This window comes from Perca fluviatilis, chromosome 13 (genome assembly GCF_010015445.1).
Source record: "Perca fluviatilis chromosome 13, GENO_Pfluv_1.0, whole genome shotgun sequence".
Taxonomy (NCBI): domain Eukaryota; kingdom Metazoa; phylum Chordata; class Actinopteri; order Perciformes; family Percidae; genus Perca; species Perca fluviatilis.
Genome location: NC_053124.1, coordinates 10,651,090 through 10,668,405, shown reverse-complemented (window position 1 = coordinate 10,668,405; position 17,316 = coordinate 10,651,090). Strand labels below are relative to the sequence as shown.

At 41.6% G+C, this 17,316-nt stretch overlaps 1 protein-coding gene across 1 annotated transcript; it reads left to right on the top strand.

The window, feature by feature from the left end:
- Positions 1 to 6,925: 6,925 nt before the first annotated feature.
- irx4b (iroquois homeobox 4b) lies at positions 6,926 to 11,771 on the top strand. The gene is made up of 6 exons (XM_039819274.1): positions 6,926 to 7,354; positions 7,788 to 7,976; positions 8,268 to 8,374; positions 8,735 to 8,891; positions 9,404 to 9,557; positions 9,924 to 11,771. Exons 1-6 carry the CDS (start codon positions 7,310 to 7,312, stop codon positions 10,505 to 10,507), a joined length of 1,236 nt encoding a protein of 411 aa, XP_039675208.1. The 5' UTR covers positions 6,926 to 7,309; the 3' UTR covers positions 10,508 to 11,771.
- The last annotated feature ends 5,545 nt before the right edge of the window (positions 11,772 to 17,316 follow it).

Sequence of the window (17,316 nt, the reverse complement as noted above, 5' to 3'; positions counted from 1 at the left end):
TGGCACCTGAGCTCTAAGCAGTGATACTGAAGTGGTCATGTGAAACACTGGGGAAAGATTGACCCTTTTCATAGTATTCCCTATCTAATCTAACAATCTAAAATGGACACTAGTTTAATGACCTGAGGTGGTCCCCAGCCTTTTAGGAATTTAGGGTTTTTCAAGAAATAGTCACGTTGTAACTTCCATTTGGTTTACTGAAGTTCTTTCATGAGGATATAAAAATGATTGTTGGTTGTCTTCGGCCTTCTCGACAAAACAACCTCACAGTACGAAGATTTAAGTATGACTAAACCCTTATGTCCCGCAGACCCTGGGGGCCTCTTTAACAATAAAACAAACAAACAAAAAAACCTACTTGTACATTGTTATATTTCCTTGATACTTGAGTTTTCCTAATTTATGAGACTTGCTCATGAACATGATTTTGAACTGTCATTATGTCTCAGACAGTGGTAATAGAAAGACACTTTTACTGAAGTAAATGTTACAAGCAAAAGTCACACATTCAGAATTAGCATCAAAATACATTTAATGCGCCAAAAGTCAAATTACTCACTGTGCAGAATGGCCCATTTCAGAATAAAATATTGGATTAATTACTACTTTGTATACTGCCAGGTAGCTTGTGAATGAAATTTTTCTCAGGAGTGGGTAGAAACCAAAAAAGAATGAATATTGGACTTATATTGAACAAAAGCACAACTCTAAATGAATAATGTTGCTGTAACTTCTGGATATGTAAATAAGCAACTGTTTGCTATTATAAAATTAACCATATCAATTTAAAAGCTGATGATATTTCAATGCTGTGTCCATAACTTGTTTCCACTGCCCCCAAGTGGCCAAATATATCTGTTATTGCAAGGTTAAAAGAAAGAAATATTGACTTATACACACATACTGTGGGAACCCAAACAATAATGATAGCAGACAAACAAAACAGGTCAGAAAAGAGGTAAAAAAAAAAAGATGTGTTGTAGGAGCAGAGAAAGAATATGAATGAACAGAAATCAAGGCAGACCAAGAGAGATGAACGACAAATAAACAGATAGTGAAACACAGGCAGAAGATCGGCGAGAGTTGGGATAGGTTAAAAGTGTTTGTTAAAGGCTCTATCGGTCCCCGTGGACTGAGGCTTGAAGAGCTGAATAATGTATGTCCGCTCCCGGGGTAATGAAGTGGAAGTGATAGGGAGGAATACGGCTGGCCTCCCAGGGCTCAACGCAAACTGTACACACTCTTAAGAGCTGCCTGTAGCCTAAGCCTGTCTCCCTCTCTGCCTCTGTCTGTCTCCGTCCACTTCTTTCACGCACACACTAGCACGCACGCACTGCACAGCGGCTAAGAGGGTTAGCTTGTCTCTGTTCCCTTTATCCTACATCATTGATGAGGAAGACCAGGGCATTTATAGTATCCCACTCAGAGCTCAGCAGCTCCAGGTCTTCCATGGGGCTCTTATTAGACAGGAGCAGAGGATGCAGCAGATAGCATGGCTGCTGCTCAGTGGTCAGACAGGCACTCGGCGTTGGCAGCCTTGTTTGTGGATCAGATCGAGCCTGGTTTGCACTTGTACTCAGTTGGTGCTATTGTGCTTTAACAAGAGGCAGCGGCGGTAGGCCGTGTCTTGTGGTGAAAAGAAGGGACTATTTTTCTTTCCTCATAATCCATTCATTGCTTGTCCTCTGTTCTCTCCTTTCCCTCTGAATATCCCTCCTTTTCTCACAGAGCGGAGGCTTGGAAATAAGGTGGAAAAGTAACCTTGCTTTACCCCTGTGTTCATTGTGTCTGATGGTAGAACACAGTGAGCAGAGGAAGTCTAGCATGGAAGCCACTTTCTCCCCATTTTGTTCCACTTCACTTCAGAACACTGTTTTCACAACGTTTAAGAACGAAGATCCCATGAATAACTTTCTTACACTTCGTTGTTATCAGTTTGATAAAGATAATCTTAATGGAACAGTTTGACATTTTGGTAAAATAATTTTATTGGCAGCCAAGGATTAGATTGATACAACTAGAAACAGCTAGCCTGGCTCTGTCCAACGGTAACAACAAATGTTCACCAGCACCTCTAAAGCTTGCTAACTAACATGCTATATCTAGTGTGTTTAATCATGTGATTTGATGGGGCGTGGGGTGTCTGCTGGGCACAGTGACTTCCTGGAGTCTTGCCTTGTTTCTGAGGTTGCCAGGCAACCAGTGGAGACTCCGGCAAGTCACTATCCCCAGTTGGGCTGGGTATCGGTACTTGATACCTTTAAAGTATCGGCTGAAATAAACCAGTACAAAGTAATAGTATCGACATTTCCTTAGTCAAACGATACCTTAATTCAGGTAAAAACATACAAAAAATGACGTGTGATTGGCCCACTACCGCAGCAGCTACAACCCATACAGTCTGTGGAGTGTGGAGTTGAAGGGTGGTGTATTTCAGGGAGTTGGCAGTTTAGCTTGGTGAGATGCCACCAAAACGTTCGACGGAAACTTGAAAACTTTCAAAATGTATTCTTCTAAAAATCATTTGGATAGGAAGGAGTGGTGGTGGCATTTTACACAACTGATCGCTTCCATTTACATGATGGGTATCGAATGAAGTAGGAAAAAAAGGTATCACATGAAGTATTCTTTTGCTATTGTTATCCCCTTAAAGGACAAATCCGGCGCAAAATGAACCTAGGGGTTAATAACACATGCGTACCGAGTCGACCGTTCTCTGGGATTTGTTTTCATGCTAATCGAATGTGACCAGTTTTAGTGCAAACCACTAATTAGCTTATAACGCTAGTCGTCGGGGCACGGATAAAGTAAAAAGAAATCGACAGTACCGTTCACGTATACAGGCAGGCACCATCTTGGGAAAAGAGTCACGAGCAGTCGAACGACGAATGCCATGTAACCAGTTCAACTGCTTGTGACTGTCTTCCCAAGATGGCGCCTGCCTGTATACGTGAACGGTACTGTCTTTATAAACTATCTTTTTAATAAACTGTCTGTACACTTACAAAGTTCTCAATGCTTTGGTTTACATGTAGGGACCCCCATTACGCTACCGTGGAAGTGTGGTGTTATTTTGAGCCTTGTTGGTGGTATAGAAATAGCAATTTCATTTTACTTTAACCGTGCCCCAACGACTAGCGTTATAAGCTAATTAGCGGTTTGCGCTAAAACTGGTCACATTCGATTAGCATGAAAACATAACCCAGAGAACAGTCGACTCGGTACACATGTGTTATTAACCCCTAGGTTCATTTTGCGCCGGATTTGTCCTTTAAGGATACTGGTATTGGTATCACAATTTTCTAAATGACACCCTGCCCTAATGCCAGGCCGTAAATAATCTGGCATATAATGCCCCATTCAGATAATTTTTTTTGTTTTGTTTACGTCAGCCTATGTGACTTGATATTCAGAATTGGAGATACCAATAAGATACCATTGCTGGCAGTTAAGCTACATCTAAAAGAAATCCAATATCAACCCTAATGCAAAAATATTTCTGTTCATTTGAAAGGACTTACAGTATACACAGTTTGTTTCACTTGATAATACACTGCTCCAAATAAGCAAAACCGCAAAAGTAGTACATTTAGGCTTTACATCTTTAAATGATGTAACAACAGGGCTAGCAGTGGGCTAACCATCTTGGAATAATGCGTGAACTAAATAATGGGAGGTTTTGCTGTTCTTCCTATTCTGATGATGTAACATAAATGCAATATAACTCCACAGTGAAATCACAAATGTGAGCTAAACAGAGGGTGGGTTGTGGTAGGAGAGTTTCGGACAGTGACCGGCTAGCTTTTTCCCCCCCGTTTCCAGTCTTTATGCTAAGCTAAGCTACCGGCTGCTGAGAGATATAAGGGTGAAGGAGAAAAGCGAATAAGCATATTTCCCCCAATTGTCGACCTCTCTTTTTTTGTAACCAGGATAGTACTATACATATAATTTCCTCTCCGCTCTGACTGAGATTGACTCACCAAAAAAAAAAGTCTCAAGAAAAATAAAAAACATGTTTTCACTCAGGTTTTTAGAAGCATTCTCACTTCAATGTGGGCCCTTCAGCACCACGCACTTAGATATTTTTTCAAGGTGAAATAGCTTAAACCAAGATGAAGGCTCAAAAAGCATCTACATGTTAAACAGTGATTAAAATTGCATAGATTTCAGACTTTAGGGTAGAAAATATTCAAATGCGGCGCACTGTGATTGAAAGAACTTGTGATTGGAGTTGTTTGGCTCTCTCTTCCAAACACTTGCACCTCCTAGCCCTCCTCCTCCGCTCACATTAACATGCTTCTATCATTAACCCCCATGCCCCACCTACTGCATAATAGCTAGAGCTGGATGCAGGAAGGAGAGAATACAAATGTGTTTCCTTTCTCTTTTTTTTTCTTTTTCTGGAGGAGCATCTTAAATGAATGATTGATGTTAGGGGAGCAAGATCAGAACGATATAATCACGGTCTAACGAACTCAGAGTCTTAAGAAATGTATACTGGAGGAATGCCATAAATTTATAAACACACTATATATTAATATATAAGTAGTTCATTGAATATTCAAAAAGAGGGAAATAATATAATCAATCTGTCCCTCCATGAGCAATGCATGAGCCCAGGAAGAAGGTAACAAAAGCTTGGAAGTTATACCCGGCTTCTTCTGTTGGCTCATCCATCTATAGCTCACCCGTTATCTTCCCTATGAACTATATGAAACCAAGATTAAACACAGTCATGTTTATGTCAGTGGCCTAAACAAATTGCCATTCTCTGGGAGTGACATGTGTTTTGTGTGAAGACGTTCAACGCCAACGTGGGGAGATAACTTCATTTCCAAGCTCTGAGCACAGATGAGCGAGAGACAGTTAGCCCGTGTTCAGTATATGAGCACCTTTCACGGGACAAATGGAATGTCAATCAAGAGCCGGTACACAGATGCCTTCTCCCCGGTGGGGCCCGAGATGCTTTCTGGTGATGCAGCTCTGTTGTTCCAGCCCTACTCTGGGTGCACTGGGAATATTTTGTCCTTTTACCCCTCCACATCCCCTCGCTCCATTTCAGATCCCTTGACTATTAACCCTTCCTTATGCTCCCCAAGTTTGACTCTTTAGGCTTGTTGGGTTTCTCGCACGTAAAAGTTTCTAACCCGACTCTCCTTTTGTCTCTCATTTCTTCTTTCTCTCCACAACCTTTCATGGTTTTCCCATTTTGACTCTCCACTCTGTTTCCGCCAATATAAGGGACTGTACAAAAATGATTAGGGTGAGGGGTGGATGATTCTAACATTTGATTTTACAAAAAAGAAAGACCCTCCCCAACATTATCCACATTTTCTTTGGACCCTTGACCTAGAAAACAAAACCTAATACGGCCCGAAATATTTCAAAATAATATATTTATGGAAAACATGACAAAGAGCTGGTAAACAGTTATAACCGCAGAAGGAGTGAACCAGCAAAAACGGCAGCTCTGTCCCAACCTGCAACCCTTTCTCCTAGAAATTACATTCATATACAACTAATTTGCACCAGCTAATACGATTTTTTGAGGAAAAATAATGCAGACCGAATGACACAATGAGGAAATATAACTACTGGGCAAGTCGAAAGAAAAGTTGATGCTGAGCCTATTAGTAAAAGTTTCAATGAAAAGGTACTTTATTTGTTTGTAATATCCACTTTTAGTTACTAAAGTATTATTAAACTTGTTTGTAGTTATGTTGAGGCTCTCACAGCTCTTGGTTATATATATATATATATATATATATATATATATATATATATATATATATAATTGATTGATTGATTGATTGATTGATTGTTGGAGACATTTCTTCTTACAAAGCACACAGTAAAAGCTATGTTTGCAATGCAACAATTGGATCAATTTCAATTATTTTTACAATAAATGTCAAAAGACAATAATGGATCCAAGCATCTGGGACCTCCCTTTTACAAAAAATAAAACCTCTTGCTTCCCTGAACCCCTCACCATACTTAATAATAATTTCCATACAGTCCCTAATTCCTTTCCTCTCTATCTATTATCAGTCTATCTCTAAACGTTTTTACTTCTGCCCCTTTGCACAAAAGCCAATTATTTTAAACATCACAAACTCCTCTGACATTTCCCCTCATCCCTTTTGCACTTGGCCTACTCTTCATCCTCCCTGAAACAAATGAATAAAGATCTTAAGGTGGATTGAGAAGAAATGAGAGAAATGTTTCCACTTCACAGGGACGGCTTTGGACTTTGTTATTAAAAACATGACAAGCCATTCAGTTGGTAAAGGTGCTTACACAAGGGAACGCAGAGAGTGTTTATTCTTTGATTAATTTGCTTAGAGGAGACCTGAAATTTCCCCACTCATGAATATGTGGAAGACAGGGAGATTTCTCCGTGGTGACAAGTTATCTAAACTACAGTGCAAAACGATTATGCTAATATCAGGTTGTAGTCATCAATCATCTTGTGTCAATGTGGTGTCAAGGCATCACGTTCCTGATCCCCCCTCTGGCCATAGCACTGTGTGTGTGTGTGTGTGTGTGTGTGTGTGTGTGTGTGTGTGTGTGTGTGTGTGTGTGTGTGTGTGTGTGTGTGTGTGCATGTATACAGCTGTATGTGTGTTTATTTGGAAAGGAGAATTGATCACATTCTCATTATGCCTGGGGACTCTTGGTGGGGTTGCATTGCGCTTGCATGGAACTGTTCTCCAATAGCTGAAAGAAAACTGGGAGGGAATTAATTAGGTGAGTTTCTTCAGCTTGCTATGAACACTGGGCTGCACATACACACACACACACACACACACACACACACACACACACACACACACACACACACACACACACACACACACACACACACACAGAGTCCGGGCTGACGTCAGATAGACGCGCCTTAAAACCAAAGAGCGCATCACAGGGAGATGCATGGTTTGATCACACACATACACACATACATATACACACACACACACACACACACGCACACTCGCTTTGGATTGTAAAATAGCAGGGATAGCCTACTGTAGAAGCTGCTGCCGCAGCTTGGCGAATGAGGCGGAACTGGAAGGGAAGCCAGGAAGTTACTTTTATCGACTGTTCATCGTGGTGCGTAAAATGAAAGTGGTGCGTAAATGTCTGCGCGGTAGATGATATCCACATTTATTTTTTTATTTTTTTTAACTGAAAAAAGTTAGCTGACTGGAACTCGCTGTGAACTAGTATTATAAGAGTCTACCTTTGGCTCGGATCCTGTTGGATGTCGCCCCGGGTCTGCGCTCCTGCTGTTGATCTGATTTGAGCCATGGCTTACTCTCAGCTGGGATACTCCTATTCCACCACGCCGCAGGTACAGTCACTACTTTTGTAACATGTTTTTTTTAATTTTCTTCCTTAAAGTTATTGTACTTGACAGATTATAGACTACTACGCTGTTTAAATATCCATTAACAAGTCTCATGTTATCTTCACAAAATGTGTCAAAATCTGTGAGTAGCACTAGCAGGCAGTGTGCTATCTATAGGCTACTCTGCGCATTTTCTACTTTTTAAAATAACTGAAATCAGATGATCCGACGTTTTGCACTTGCTGTTAGAAACATATTAATAAACGAAACAAAAGAGGACATGACTTGAAGGACTCGTGCTGTAGACTTTGTGCAGCGTAAACTACTCAATACACTTTTTTTCTTTACTGGGTTTGAAAAATGCCTTGAACTTTCGTAGTATTATGCCTAATTTAATGGGACAAATAAGGTTCATTTTGCAATTTTCTTGCCAAAGTTTCTGATGACCTCCAGCTCTCTGGCCGGTTGTTTGGAGCCGGGAACTCCTCCGTCACACCCGGTGCTGTGCTCCCCGGGCCACCAGCTCACCTCTGGCCCCGGGATTGGAGTCTACAGCGGAACTTACCCGAAGAGCCAAGGCTACTATAACCCCTGCACCAGCGACGCCCCCGCTCTCTATTCCAGAGTGAGTTCCACATTTCACTTATAGCTCATCACTCTCATTTTGCCTTTTTTTTTTTTTAAATGCGTATTTTGGTGAAAAGAAAGAAAAGTGTAATTCCTTGAAGACTGCACATTTTCTAGAATGATACGTAAATATTACACCTATATGAGATAAAACATGAAATCAAAGTAAACAAGGTAATTTCAGGCTAAAGTCACTCTTTAGTATCAGAGTGCATGTATGTGTATTGGAATATTTTTAAGGATTCTGATGAAGCATATATTTATATTATTTATTTGCAAACATTTTCAGGGGCCAATAGATCCCAAAGACGGAGCTGCAACTGTGGGGACATCTCAGACTCCTGCCTACTATCCCTATGAATATACAATTGGACAATATCCATATGACAGATATGGGTAAGTCAATTCCTGTTATTGCACTTTAATTCAACTGTAATATCTTCATTCCACTTAGGACTGCTGGCTCCCTGATGAAAAATATTTCTAGTATCTGTAGCTCGTTTGTAGTGCCCTCGTATTCTTGTAAGTCTTGGAATCATGACAAGTATTACACTATATTATACCCATACTGGGGGTTTAATGTGTGGAACTGGAACAAGGTAATATGTGTTGTTGTTTTTTTAGTATGGTCTTTCTCCTTAGACATCATTAATACATGATTTGAAGTCAATACCTACTCATAAATGAGGGAGGTAATGCCCTTATCTTTGGTACGACATAGCTAAATAGGATTTTGCTTGTCACCATTTGGCTCAGGTATTCCTGCTCTGATGGTGCATCCCGCCGTAAAAATGCCACCCGAGAGACCACCAGCACGCTGAAGGCTTGGCTGCAGGAGCACCAGAAGAACCCCTACCCCACAAAGGGAGAGAAGATAATGCTTGCTATCATCACCAGGATGACCCTTACACAGGTAGCTTTCAGTAAAATATTATAGATTTACTATCCGAATTTTAGTTGCCGGATAATCTTTGTTTTTCCCTCAATCATTTTAATAATAATAATAATTTATTAATCCCACAAGGGAAATTACAATGTTCTCACTCTGTTGTTGTTATTATACACATTACACACAGGCCTGAATTACACACACATGCTCAGTACCTATACATGCACTAATGGAGAGATGTCAGAGTGAGGGGGTCTGCCCATGGAAAGGCGCCCCGAGCAGTTAGGGGGGGGGGGGTTCGGTGCTTTGCTCAAGAGCACCTTGGCAGTGCCCAGGAGGTGAATTGGCACCTCTCCAGCTACCAGTCCACTACCATACTTTGGTCTGTATGGGGACTTGAACCAGCAACCCTCCGGTTCCCAACCCAACTCTTACATCCTTCCCTGTCTTCTCTTCCCTCCTATGTAATGTCATAACATAGTATAATATCATGTGATTTTATGTTCCTATCTAAACTTCCTATCCATCCCCCTCAGGTGTCTACGTGGTTTGCCAATGCACGCAGGAGGTTGAAGAAGGAGAACAAGGTGACGTGGTCACCGCGGGCTTGTAAAAGCTCTGACGATCGGGGCTGTGATGATGACAGCGACGAAGCTGAGAAGCCACTCAAACACGACAAAGACCTTCCTGGTAAGCAGGGCTTAAAATCATTCAGCACATTTAGCTCGTGTAACCAAGGGTTTATGATTATTGCCTAGACTCAGATTTGACTATAAAATAAAGAAACACGGGGCTTCCGATGCCGGAAACCAAGACGGCACTGCATGTCTCACTTTATCAAAACCAAAACACCGTCAACGGCCAGCCAATACAATACAATACTTTATCCACTTCCGTTTTTCCCGTCACAATAAAAGCTCTGTGGTTTACTGTAACTTACTCTTAGCCTTCAACTGAGAGCTAACACAATAAAATACCTTAAATTTTTTTCGGGCTTTGCTCAAATGTAATGAGCGTGCACAGACTGGGTGTTATCTGTATGGTTCATTATTGCAGATCAACAGTGTGCAGACCTGCAGAGTGACCTGGAGGACTTTGACCTGCTGGAGTCAGACGGTTCTGACTGTGAACCGAAGCCACAGTTTCTACCTGAGGACAGTGATGCAAAGCCAAACACAGACCTCCCACACAGGCATCGCACACACCACCCAGACCCACTGCACGGAAAAGAGAGATTGTCTCCGGACTGCCCCAAACTCACACCGGTCCATCGGCAAAACAACTCCTTCTATGCTAATCCAGACCTCCGGAGTACAGACGCTAAGCCGAAAATCTGGTCCATCGCTCGCACTGTTGCGTCTTTGAACGGCAGCTTGCAGCCAGAGTACCCTCCCTGCATGCTGTCGTCTACCGGATCCTCCTCTCCGGGGTATCCATCCAATATGGCGTTAACCAAGGCAGACAGGGAACAGGAGTCACCAGTCGCCACGCTCAGAGAATGGGTTGATGGAGTTTTCCATGGTCCTCCTTTCCAACAGCTCAGACCAGCTGAGGCGTGGAAAGGCTTGAATGATGCCGTGATAGACAGCAGAACACCCGGACAGTCCTTTGAACTTATTAGGTCTACGTCATCTTTGTAGACCAACCACAATGGCCTACAGTCAATGGAATATTTCAAAGACTGTTGGACTTGGAAAGAAAACTCTGTGTTTTGTTGTTGTGACTTGACCAATTGACCGTTCGCTAAGCACCACCGCCCTTAGTTAATACATGTCTGTCAAGATTTCCATTCTCGCACAGCACACGCAGTTTGCAATGATAACGGTGGCACTTCAAATCTTTAGTCATTTTTGAAACAATGGGTCCTGGAATTCCAGACAGAGGTAGAACAAAGGCAGGCTTCTCATTTCTCGCGAACAAGCATGGCTTTTGCCGTGTGAAATGAGTGTCGGTGAGTGTCGGTGGCAGATTTTATTATCTCTAGCTAGCTTGCTAATTAAGCTAATTAAACGTTAGCTCCGCGAGTAGGTCTACATTAGAAAACCTGACTTTGGCTGACTATTAAATGTTTACAGCTGAATCTTGTAAAAGGGGTGTTAAATACGCACACGTATATGTGATATTGCGCTATAAGACAGGCAGACATGTCCCAGGCAAAAAGTCAGCGTCCTTACCAGTTGATGATCCATGTAGAAGACATGTAGCCTTTTATGATGAGGACAAACCAACGGACCTAGCAAATGTAACGCTATGAGTTCCACACAGTGGGAAAATGCTACACAGTGGATGTGCTAGTCGTGTAACGGAACTTTGTAACCCCACAAAAAATATGGTTAACGCTAGTTACTGATGTGCTCCTTGGCTTTGGAAGTAATGCTTGGTTACTGTAGGTAGTCAGCTTGATTGCAGCTTACCTTAGAGCAGACAAATGCAGTTTCATGTATTTCTTTAACTTTTGCTCGAAAGTTTTGGAAAAAAAACACTATCTTTCAAACTCTTTGAAAGCAGAGTATCACACTTACCACGGTCCTATGTACACTACTTCAACATGTAGAAAAATCCAAAGTTTGACAGACCTGGTGGGCCCAATCGCGGTTGCTAAGCTATGATTGTTTAATTGGTGATCGGGGTAGGGGTTTTAGCGAATGGTCAATTCACAATATATGATCCTATTTTGGCATTTTGAAAAGCCTCTAAATCTCTTCCAACTTACAATCTCTTATGGGCCCCATTAATGGTCAAATGTCTTCGAGCAAACAAGTGTCACCACACACACACACGCGTTCCTGCGGCAAGGTTGTACGGTTCACTCACATGAAAAATATACAATATTGTACACTTGCACTATAGCCTGCACTTGCACTGAGTCACAAAAATAAAAGGTGTATTCCGTGGCATGGCAAAGTTCTCTATATGTGTCCTTACATTAGCTGTGCACTGTGCTGGAGCCACCAGTGGTATCAGTTTAGATGATGTACACCCTGTTTGGGAACAGTGGAATATACCTCGGCAGCTTTGGACGTGTGTGTGTGTGTGTGTGTGTGTGTGTGTGTTTGTGTGCATGTGTGTGTGTGTTTTGAGGGAGTGAAAGGGGGGAAGTGGTTGGTATTCAGCCGTGACTAATGGAAACACACAGAGGAGGGTGCTGCTAAATTGTTAAATCGATGCCACTTCCACCTCGGCTCCAGATATAGCTGCAATCAGCGATGCGTCCCTTTTCATTAGGCGGCTTTTGACTTTGTCAACCCGGGACTGCAAGAAAATCCACCACGCGCAAAATGCTTCATGAAACCTCTTAAGTAATTTTAAGTAAGTGTCACATCTTTATCCACTTGGGTGAGTTTTTCATAGAACCAATAACAAGAAACATCATTGAAATAAACAGAGAAATAAGGCGGGCATCATTAGGCCTAAATGTTTTATATATATATATATATATATATATATATATATATATATATATATATATATAAAAAACATTTCCATCAACTTCAATTATTGGAGATAACCACAAATTTAGCACGGAAAATATTTAAACCAACACTTTCTGAAACAAAGCACAACAAGGAACAGTCTGAAGTTGTTGTTTTTTTTTATCTCCCCCCATCTTTCTTCTCCTCCTGTTTTCGATTGAGGAACTGTGATAAAGTATTTATTGGAACAGAGGAGGGATCTTCCTGGGCTTTGTATGGAATTAACCATTTCACATTAAATAATTCAGGATGAATTCAACCGAGAATTTCATTCTGTTTCTGCCTCATAAATAATTAAGATTTAGGATGATAAATAATGACATCTGACTTATTTCTGTAAAGTTTTCTTTCTTCCACTCGCTGACAGGATCTCGTTGTGGTTAGCTGCAGATATATTTTTGCTGAAAGTTTTCCTTTTCCCCTGTCTATTAGAAATATACACTTTTGTTTGCTTTTTAAAAAAATCTTGAGGTGGATTTGACTTCAAAAGGAGGAGGTGGTTGGTGTCATGAAGGATGTAGAAAGGCAGTCAGATAAGAGGTTGAGCCAGTGCTGAATGGGGTTAAGAGATATAAGGTTGTACTTGTTCTCACCTTTAGCTGTTGGAGACATGACTTGTCTCTTTGGCGCAGAGCATGGGGAAAACTACACAATACACACAGTACACAATACACACAGTGACCCCTAACTTTGATTCATGCAACAGGAAAAGTTCATGTTCATGTTCACTTGTTTTCAGCGTTAAGTATTTTCTGGAATCCCTTTTCTGGTTTTTCAAAATAATGGCATTTGTTTCAAGAGAATCCCTCAATACGGGGGTTTTGTAAAACCATGTGAGTATTTCACGGTGATTAAGTTTTTATTTAATCAAATTATTTGTTTAGATTTCCATTTTAAAGTCAAAGCAAGCTTAACCAATACACTTTAAACCTTCAGTAACAGATTGTTGGCCAGATCTGGGGCAGCTGAAACAAGCTGACCACAACACAAACTATACTTTAAAGCTACATTGTGTAAGAATTTCTCCCATCTAGCGGTGAAATTGTATATGACAACCAACTGAATATTACTTTCTAGGCCTTCCCATTCCGAGCGGATTTCAACTCCTACGGTGGCTGAACCCAAAATTAGCGCTTAGTATCTCCATCGTTTACACGCAGCTGTTTTAGCCTCTCCAATATTAACTTTGGTCTTGTTGCTTTGCCTGTCGTTTTAATTCTCTTTTTTTTCGATTCCCTGGCGAGTAATCTCCCCCTGGCATTCGTCACGGTGCCATTGAGTTTAAAAGCGCAAAAGGCAGATGTATGTCCCTCTTTGGCTAATGTATTATAAAGATGGCGGCAGTCATTCCAGCGACTTGCGCGTATGTATTCTGAATGATTCTGAATGGCAGATTCTACGCTTACGAGAATACTTTGATTAGTTGGTGGAAGTAGTTACACATGAATGAGCACATATTTGTGAAAAAACAAAGTTTTTTTGTCAAAAAATTACACAATGTAGGTTTAAGATGATATGGTGAACTTGTTAGCAGTTTCCCATTTACACATAAAGAAAGTTGTCATTCATTTTGGAGCCACGTTTCTGGCTACCCGGCAATTAATAATTGCAATATTCAGTCTAATTTTACTTGTTTTTGGTCGCAACTAACTTGCTCTTTAGCTGCTATACACTCGCCTATGTTCACCAGCTAGTCGCTAACTTGTATAACAATTGTGGTGTGAACTTGGGAAAATTAGTGAAGATGTTTTGGGTTTTTTTAAGATTATTTTTAGGGTTTTTTCCGCCTTTATTTTGACAGGACAGCTAGATGAGAAAGAGGAGACAGAGAGAGAGAGAAAAAAAAAAAAAAAAAAAAAAAAAAAAAAAAAAAAAAAAAAAAAGGGGAAGACATGCAGGAAATCATCACAGGTCAGATTCAACTAGAACTATAAGGCAAAATACTGCCAAAACATAGAATGTGACCCATTTTTGGTATTTCTGGCACTTACGTTTTTTCTTGTTAGATTTACCCTCCATTGCTCTCTCACCTCCCTATTTCAAACGCTCCATCTTCCTCCACTGACCTCTCGCATGTTTTCCCCCCCTTACTCCTCCAGCTATCACCCATCTTCTCTTCTTCCTCTTTTCCTTACCCTGCATCTCATTCTCATTCCCCATCCTCCATCCCCATCTCTTCTCCCTCCTTCCTTCCCTCCATTCGTCTCACCTCACCTCTGTCTGCTCTCGACACACAAGCGAGCCACTCAACAGCCAGTCTGACACGAAGGCCTGCTCCCTGGGCCATATAATGTGATTAAGCCTCAGTGTGCTGCTGTGCAGGTCGGGGAATGTTAGAGACACTGTTTACTTGTCTGGCTCACACCACCAGCAGTTAGTTTTTTTTACACTCAGAAAAGTGTTTTTCTTGAATTAATTGCTATTCATTCTATACTCTGTGGCCCTTTTTCTGACTCACCTCTACTTTTAAAAATTTCAGATGGAATGTCTGCACAGGAAGTATTGACAACTTCAAATTGCTCCTCTCTGCACCCTCCGTCTGACACCTATTTCCTTTCAACACTGTCTGTGCCTCTGTCGCATACTCAAACACACACACACGCACACACACACACACACACACACACACATACACACACACACACACACACACACACAGGCATACATATATACACACAGTTCTAAGTCTCTTGCGTCTTGTCACACACACTTTGGTTTCCCGGGGCTATCAAAGTGCTGAGTGCAAACTCTCTCCTCCAAAAACTGTCACATGTCGCCAGAGGTGTCTCGATCCCCCCAGTAACCCTCGGAGTTCCTGGCACAAGTACAAGTCATTATTTCCATGGTAAAGGTCAGAAGCTCTGCCACCTGACTTTAAAGTGGAGCTGAGTGGAGTCGCCCCTAGACAACGACCAAAGGTCAGTTTTCTGTTTTGCCTCTCATACAGTAAGTATAGATTTGAGGAGGACGGGCTGCTCCCAGATCTGCCTTATGAGCCCCTTTTGGTCACAGTGGCTTCTACACATGGAGGTTCAGATAATTGGCTGCAGGGAGCTTCCTAATGAGCCTGAGGGCCTGTAATATGACACATCTTCAAGGAGAAATATTTTAATGGGGCAATTACGGCGACGAGGAGGATGTTTTTATGTAGAGTGAGTGATTGTTGTGAAGGGGCTCTGTGCTAAGGAATTCAATGGCATTTAACTCCATTATCTATTGTGTGGCTCAGCAGTGAGGAGATTTTCAATATGATTACAGTCTTATCTTTGTCTGAATGGTCCGACCCAACAGCGCAGGTCATATTTTGCTTAAGAGCTGTATTTGCAATTATTATCTAATATTATGCAGGAAGAAAGTAGATAACTGGATGTAGCCATAGACCCCTTGCCGGGATTTGACAGTTTAAGGTTGAACCCATGAATTAGCATGTGTGCAAATTGGTTGAATCCAACTTCATAGTTTGGAGTCACTTGACACAAATGATGTTAACGAATAGTCTATTATGCCGGCTGATGCATTTAAGAGCAGTGAATAATTAAAGAGTGCGGTTAAATCCGGCACAAAAACACAGCGCTGTTTAATTCAGCACAGTTCATATGCTCAGTTTCATCCGAAGATTTTGCCCCTGGCAATGCCTCCAACTCAACCAACCACCACCTCTGAACCACTCAGACTTACCAACCGCAAGACCAACCAGTCAGCTCTCTGACACTGACCTGGCTCGCCTGCCTCATTTTAACAATGCACCTCTCTCCCCTTCAATCATCCAAAGTGGTCTGACTATGGATGAGGTTAACTACAGCATGAGCCTCACTTCCAGGAGTCACCAGGGCCAATTATATCAGCCTGACTACTCTTCCCAACCTGAGCTCTATGGCGTGGAAAATGCAGTTCCACTGGCTGCATCACTGGGGACAGAACAGGCTAGTGCTGTCTGGAGCCTGAGCCAAGCGTAGGCCAATTTGGCATGCAGAGGTCTATGGAGAATAAGCCTGATGAAATATATATATGATCTTCTTCAAACATGTATTGTTCCGCGCTACTGTGTCTTATCAGGCTGGCTCCCTCCTGATGTCCTCCAGGCTTGGCAGAGCGAGACTCTACATGGCAGATTGTGTGGGACCGATGCACAGGGAATGCTAAAGGTTCTCTCAGTGCTTCTTACGGTAAACAGTGGAGATGAGCCATATCTAGCCTGCTTATCGATAAAGGCAAGCTCAAAGCATTGCAATCGCACGCAATCAGTTATTCATGTGTTCTGAGATGCTGTAAATAAATAAATCCTACTCATGCAGATAACAATGGAGCAGTTTTTTAAGGTGCAGTGCCACTTTCATCAGCTCTTATTAGTTCAGACCAATACAATTTGTATTGCATAAACTCCATTTTACAAAAAAAAAAAATAGCAGTGTTTTTTGCAATTAAAAAGAAATGTCTACAACGCAACAGTCTTTGTAGTACAGGACCAAAACACATCTGCAGGACACTGTTGACCTCTGCCTGTCACAGGGGGAACTGCATCCTGCAATTTAAACTGAATGACTAACCTGTATCTATCCCACAGTTAATGTTGCACAACCAGTCCCTCAGGTTGAAGGCAAAGTGGCCCAAATCTGATTTATTTTGCTCCTATGTGACTCGGATCTTTTTTTGACCAGCAAAAATCTAATCTAATCTTTTCCATTGGGATTTGGGCAACTTTCATATGTAGGCCTAAATCAGATACAGGTCTGTTGTTGTTTTTGCTATGTGACATGGTCTGAACAGTCATATTGGAATTCATGCAACGTATACGTCAGTGTAGATCGACATTCGTCACAATTCTGCGCTGGCGAGAGTCACTCGCGTTACGAATCCTCACACACCTCCGTACAGAAGTAGCAGCCATTGATCCACAAAAAGCCATCATTAAAAATGCAGCTCTCTTTGTCCTTATCATTATCATCTGCTCACAAATTCACTTGCTTCCACTGTAC

Coding starts and splice junctions, on each gene's coding strand:
- irx4b (XM_039819274.1), top strand. CDS start 7,310: ATGGCTTACTCTCAGCTGGGATACTCCTATTCCACCACGCCGCAG. Junction 7,355..7,787: donor CCTATTCCACCACGCCGCAG/GTACAGTCACTA, acceptor TTCTTGCCAAAG/TTTCTGATGACCTCCAGCTC. Junction 8,375..8,734: donor TATCCATATGACAGATATGG/GTAAGTCAATTC, acceptor CATTTGGCTCAG/GTATTCCTGCTCTGATGGTG.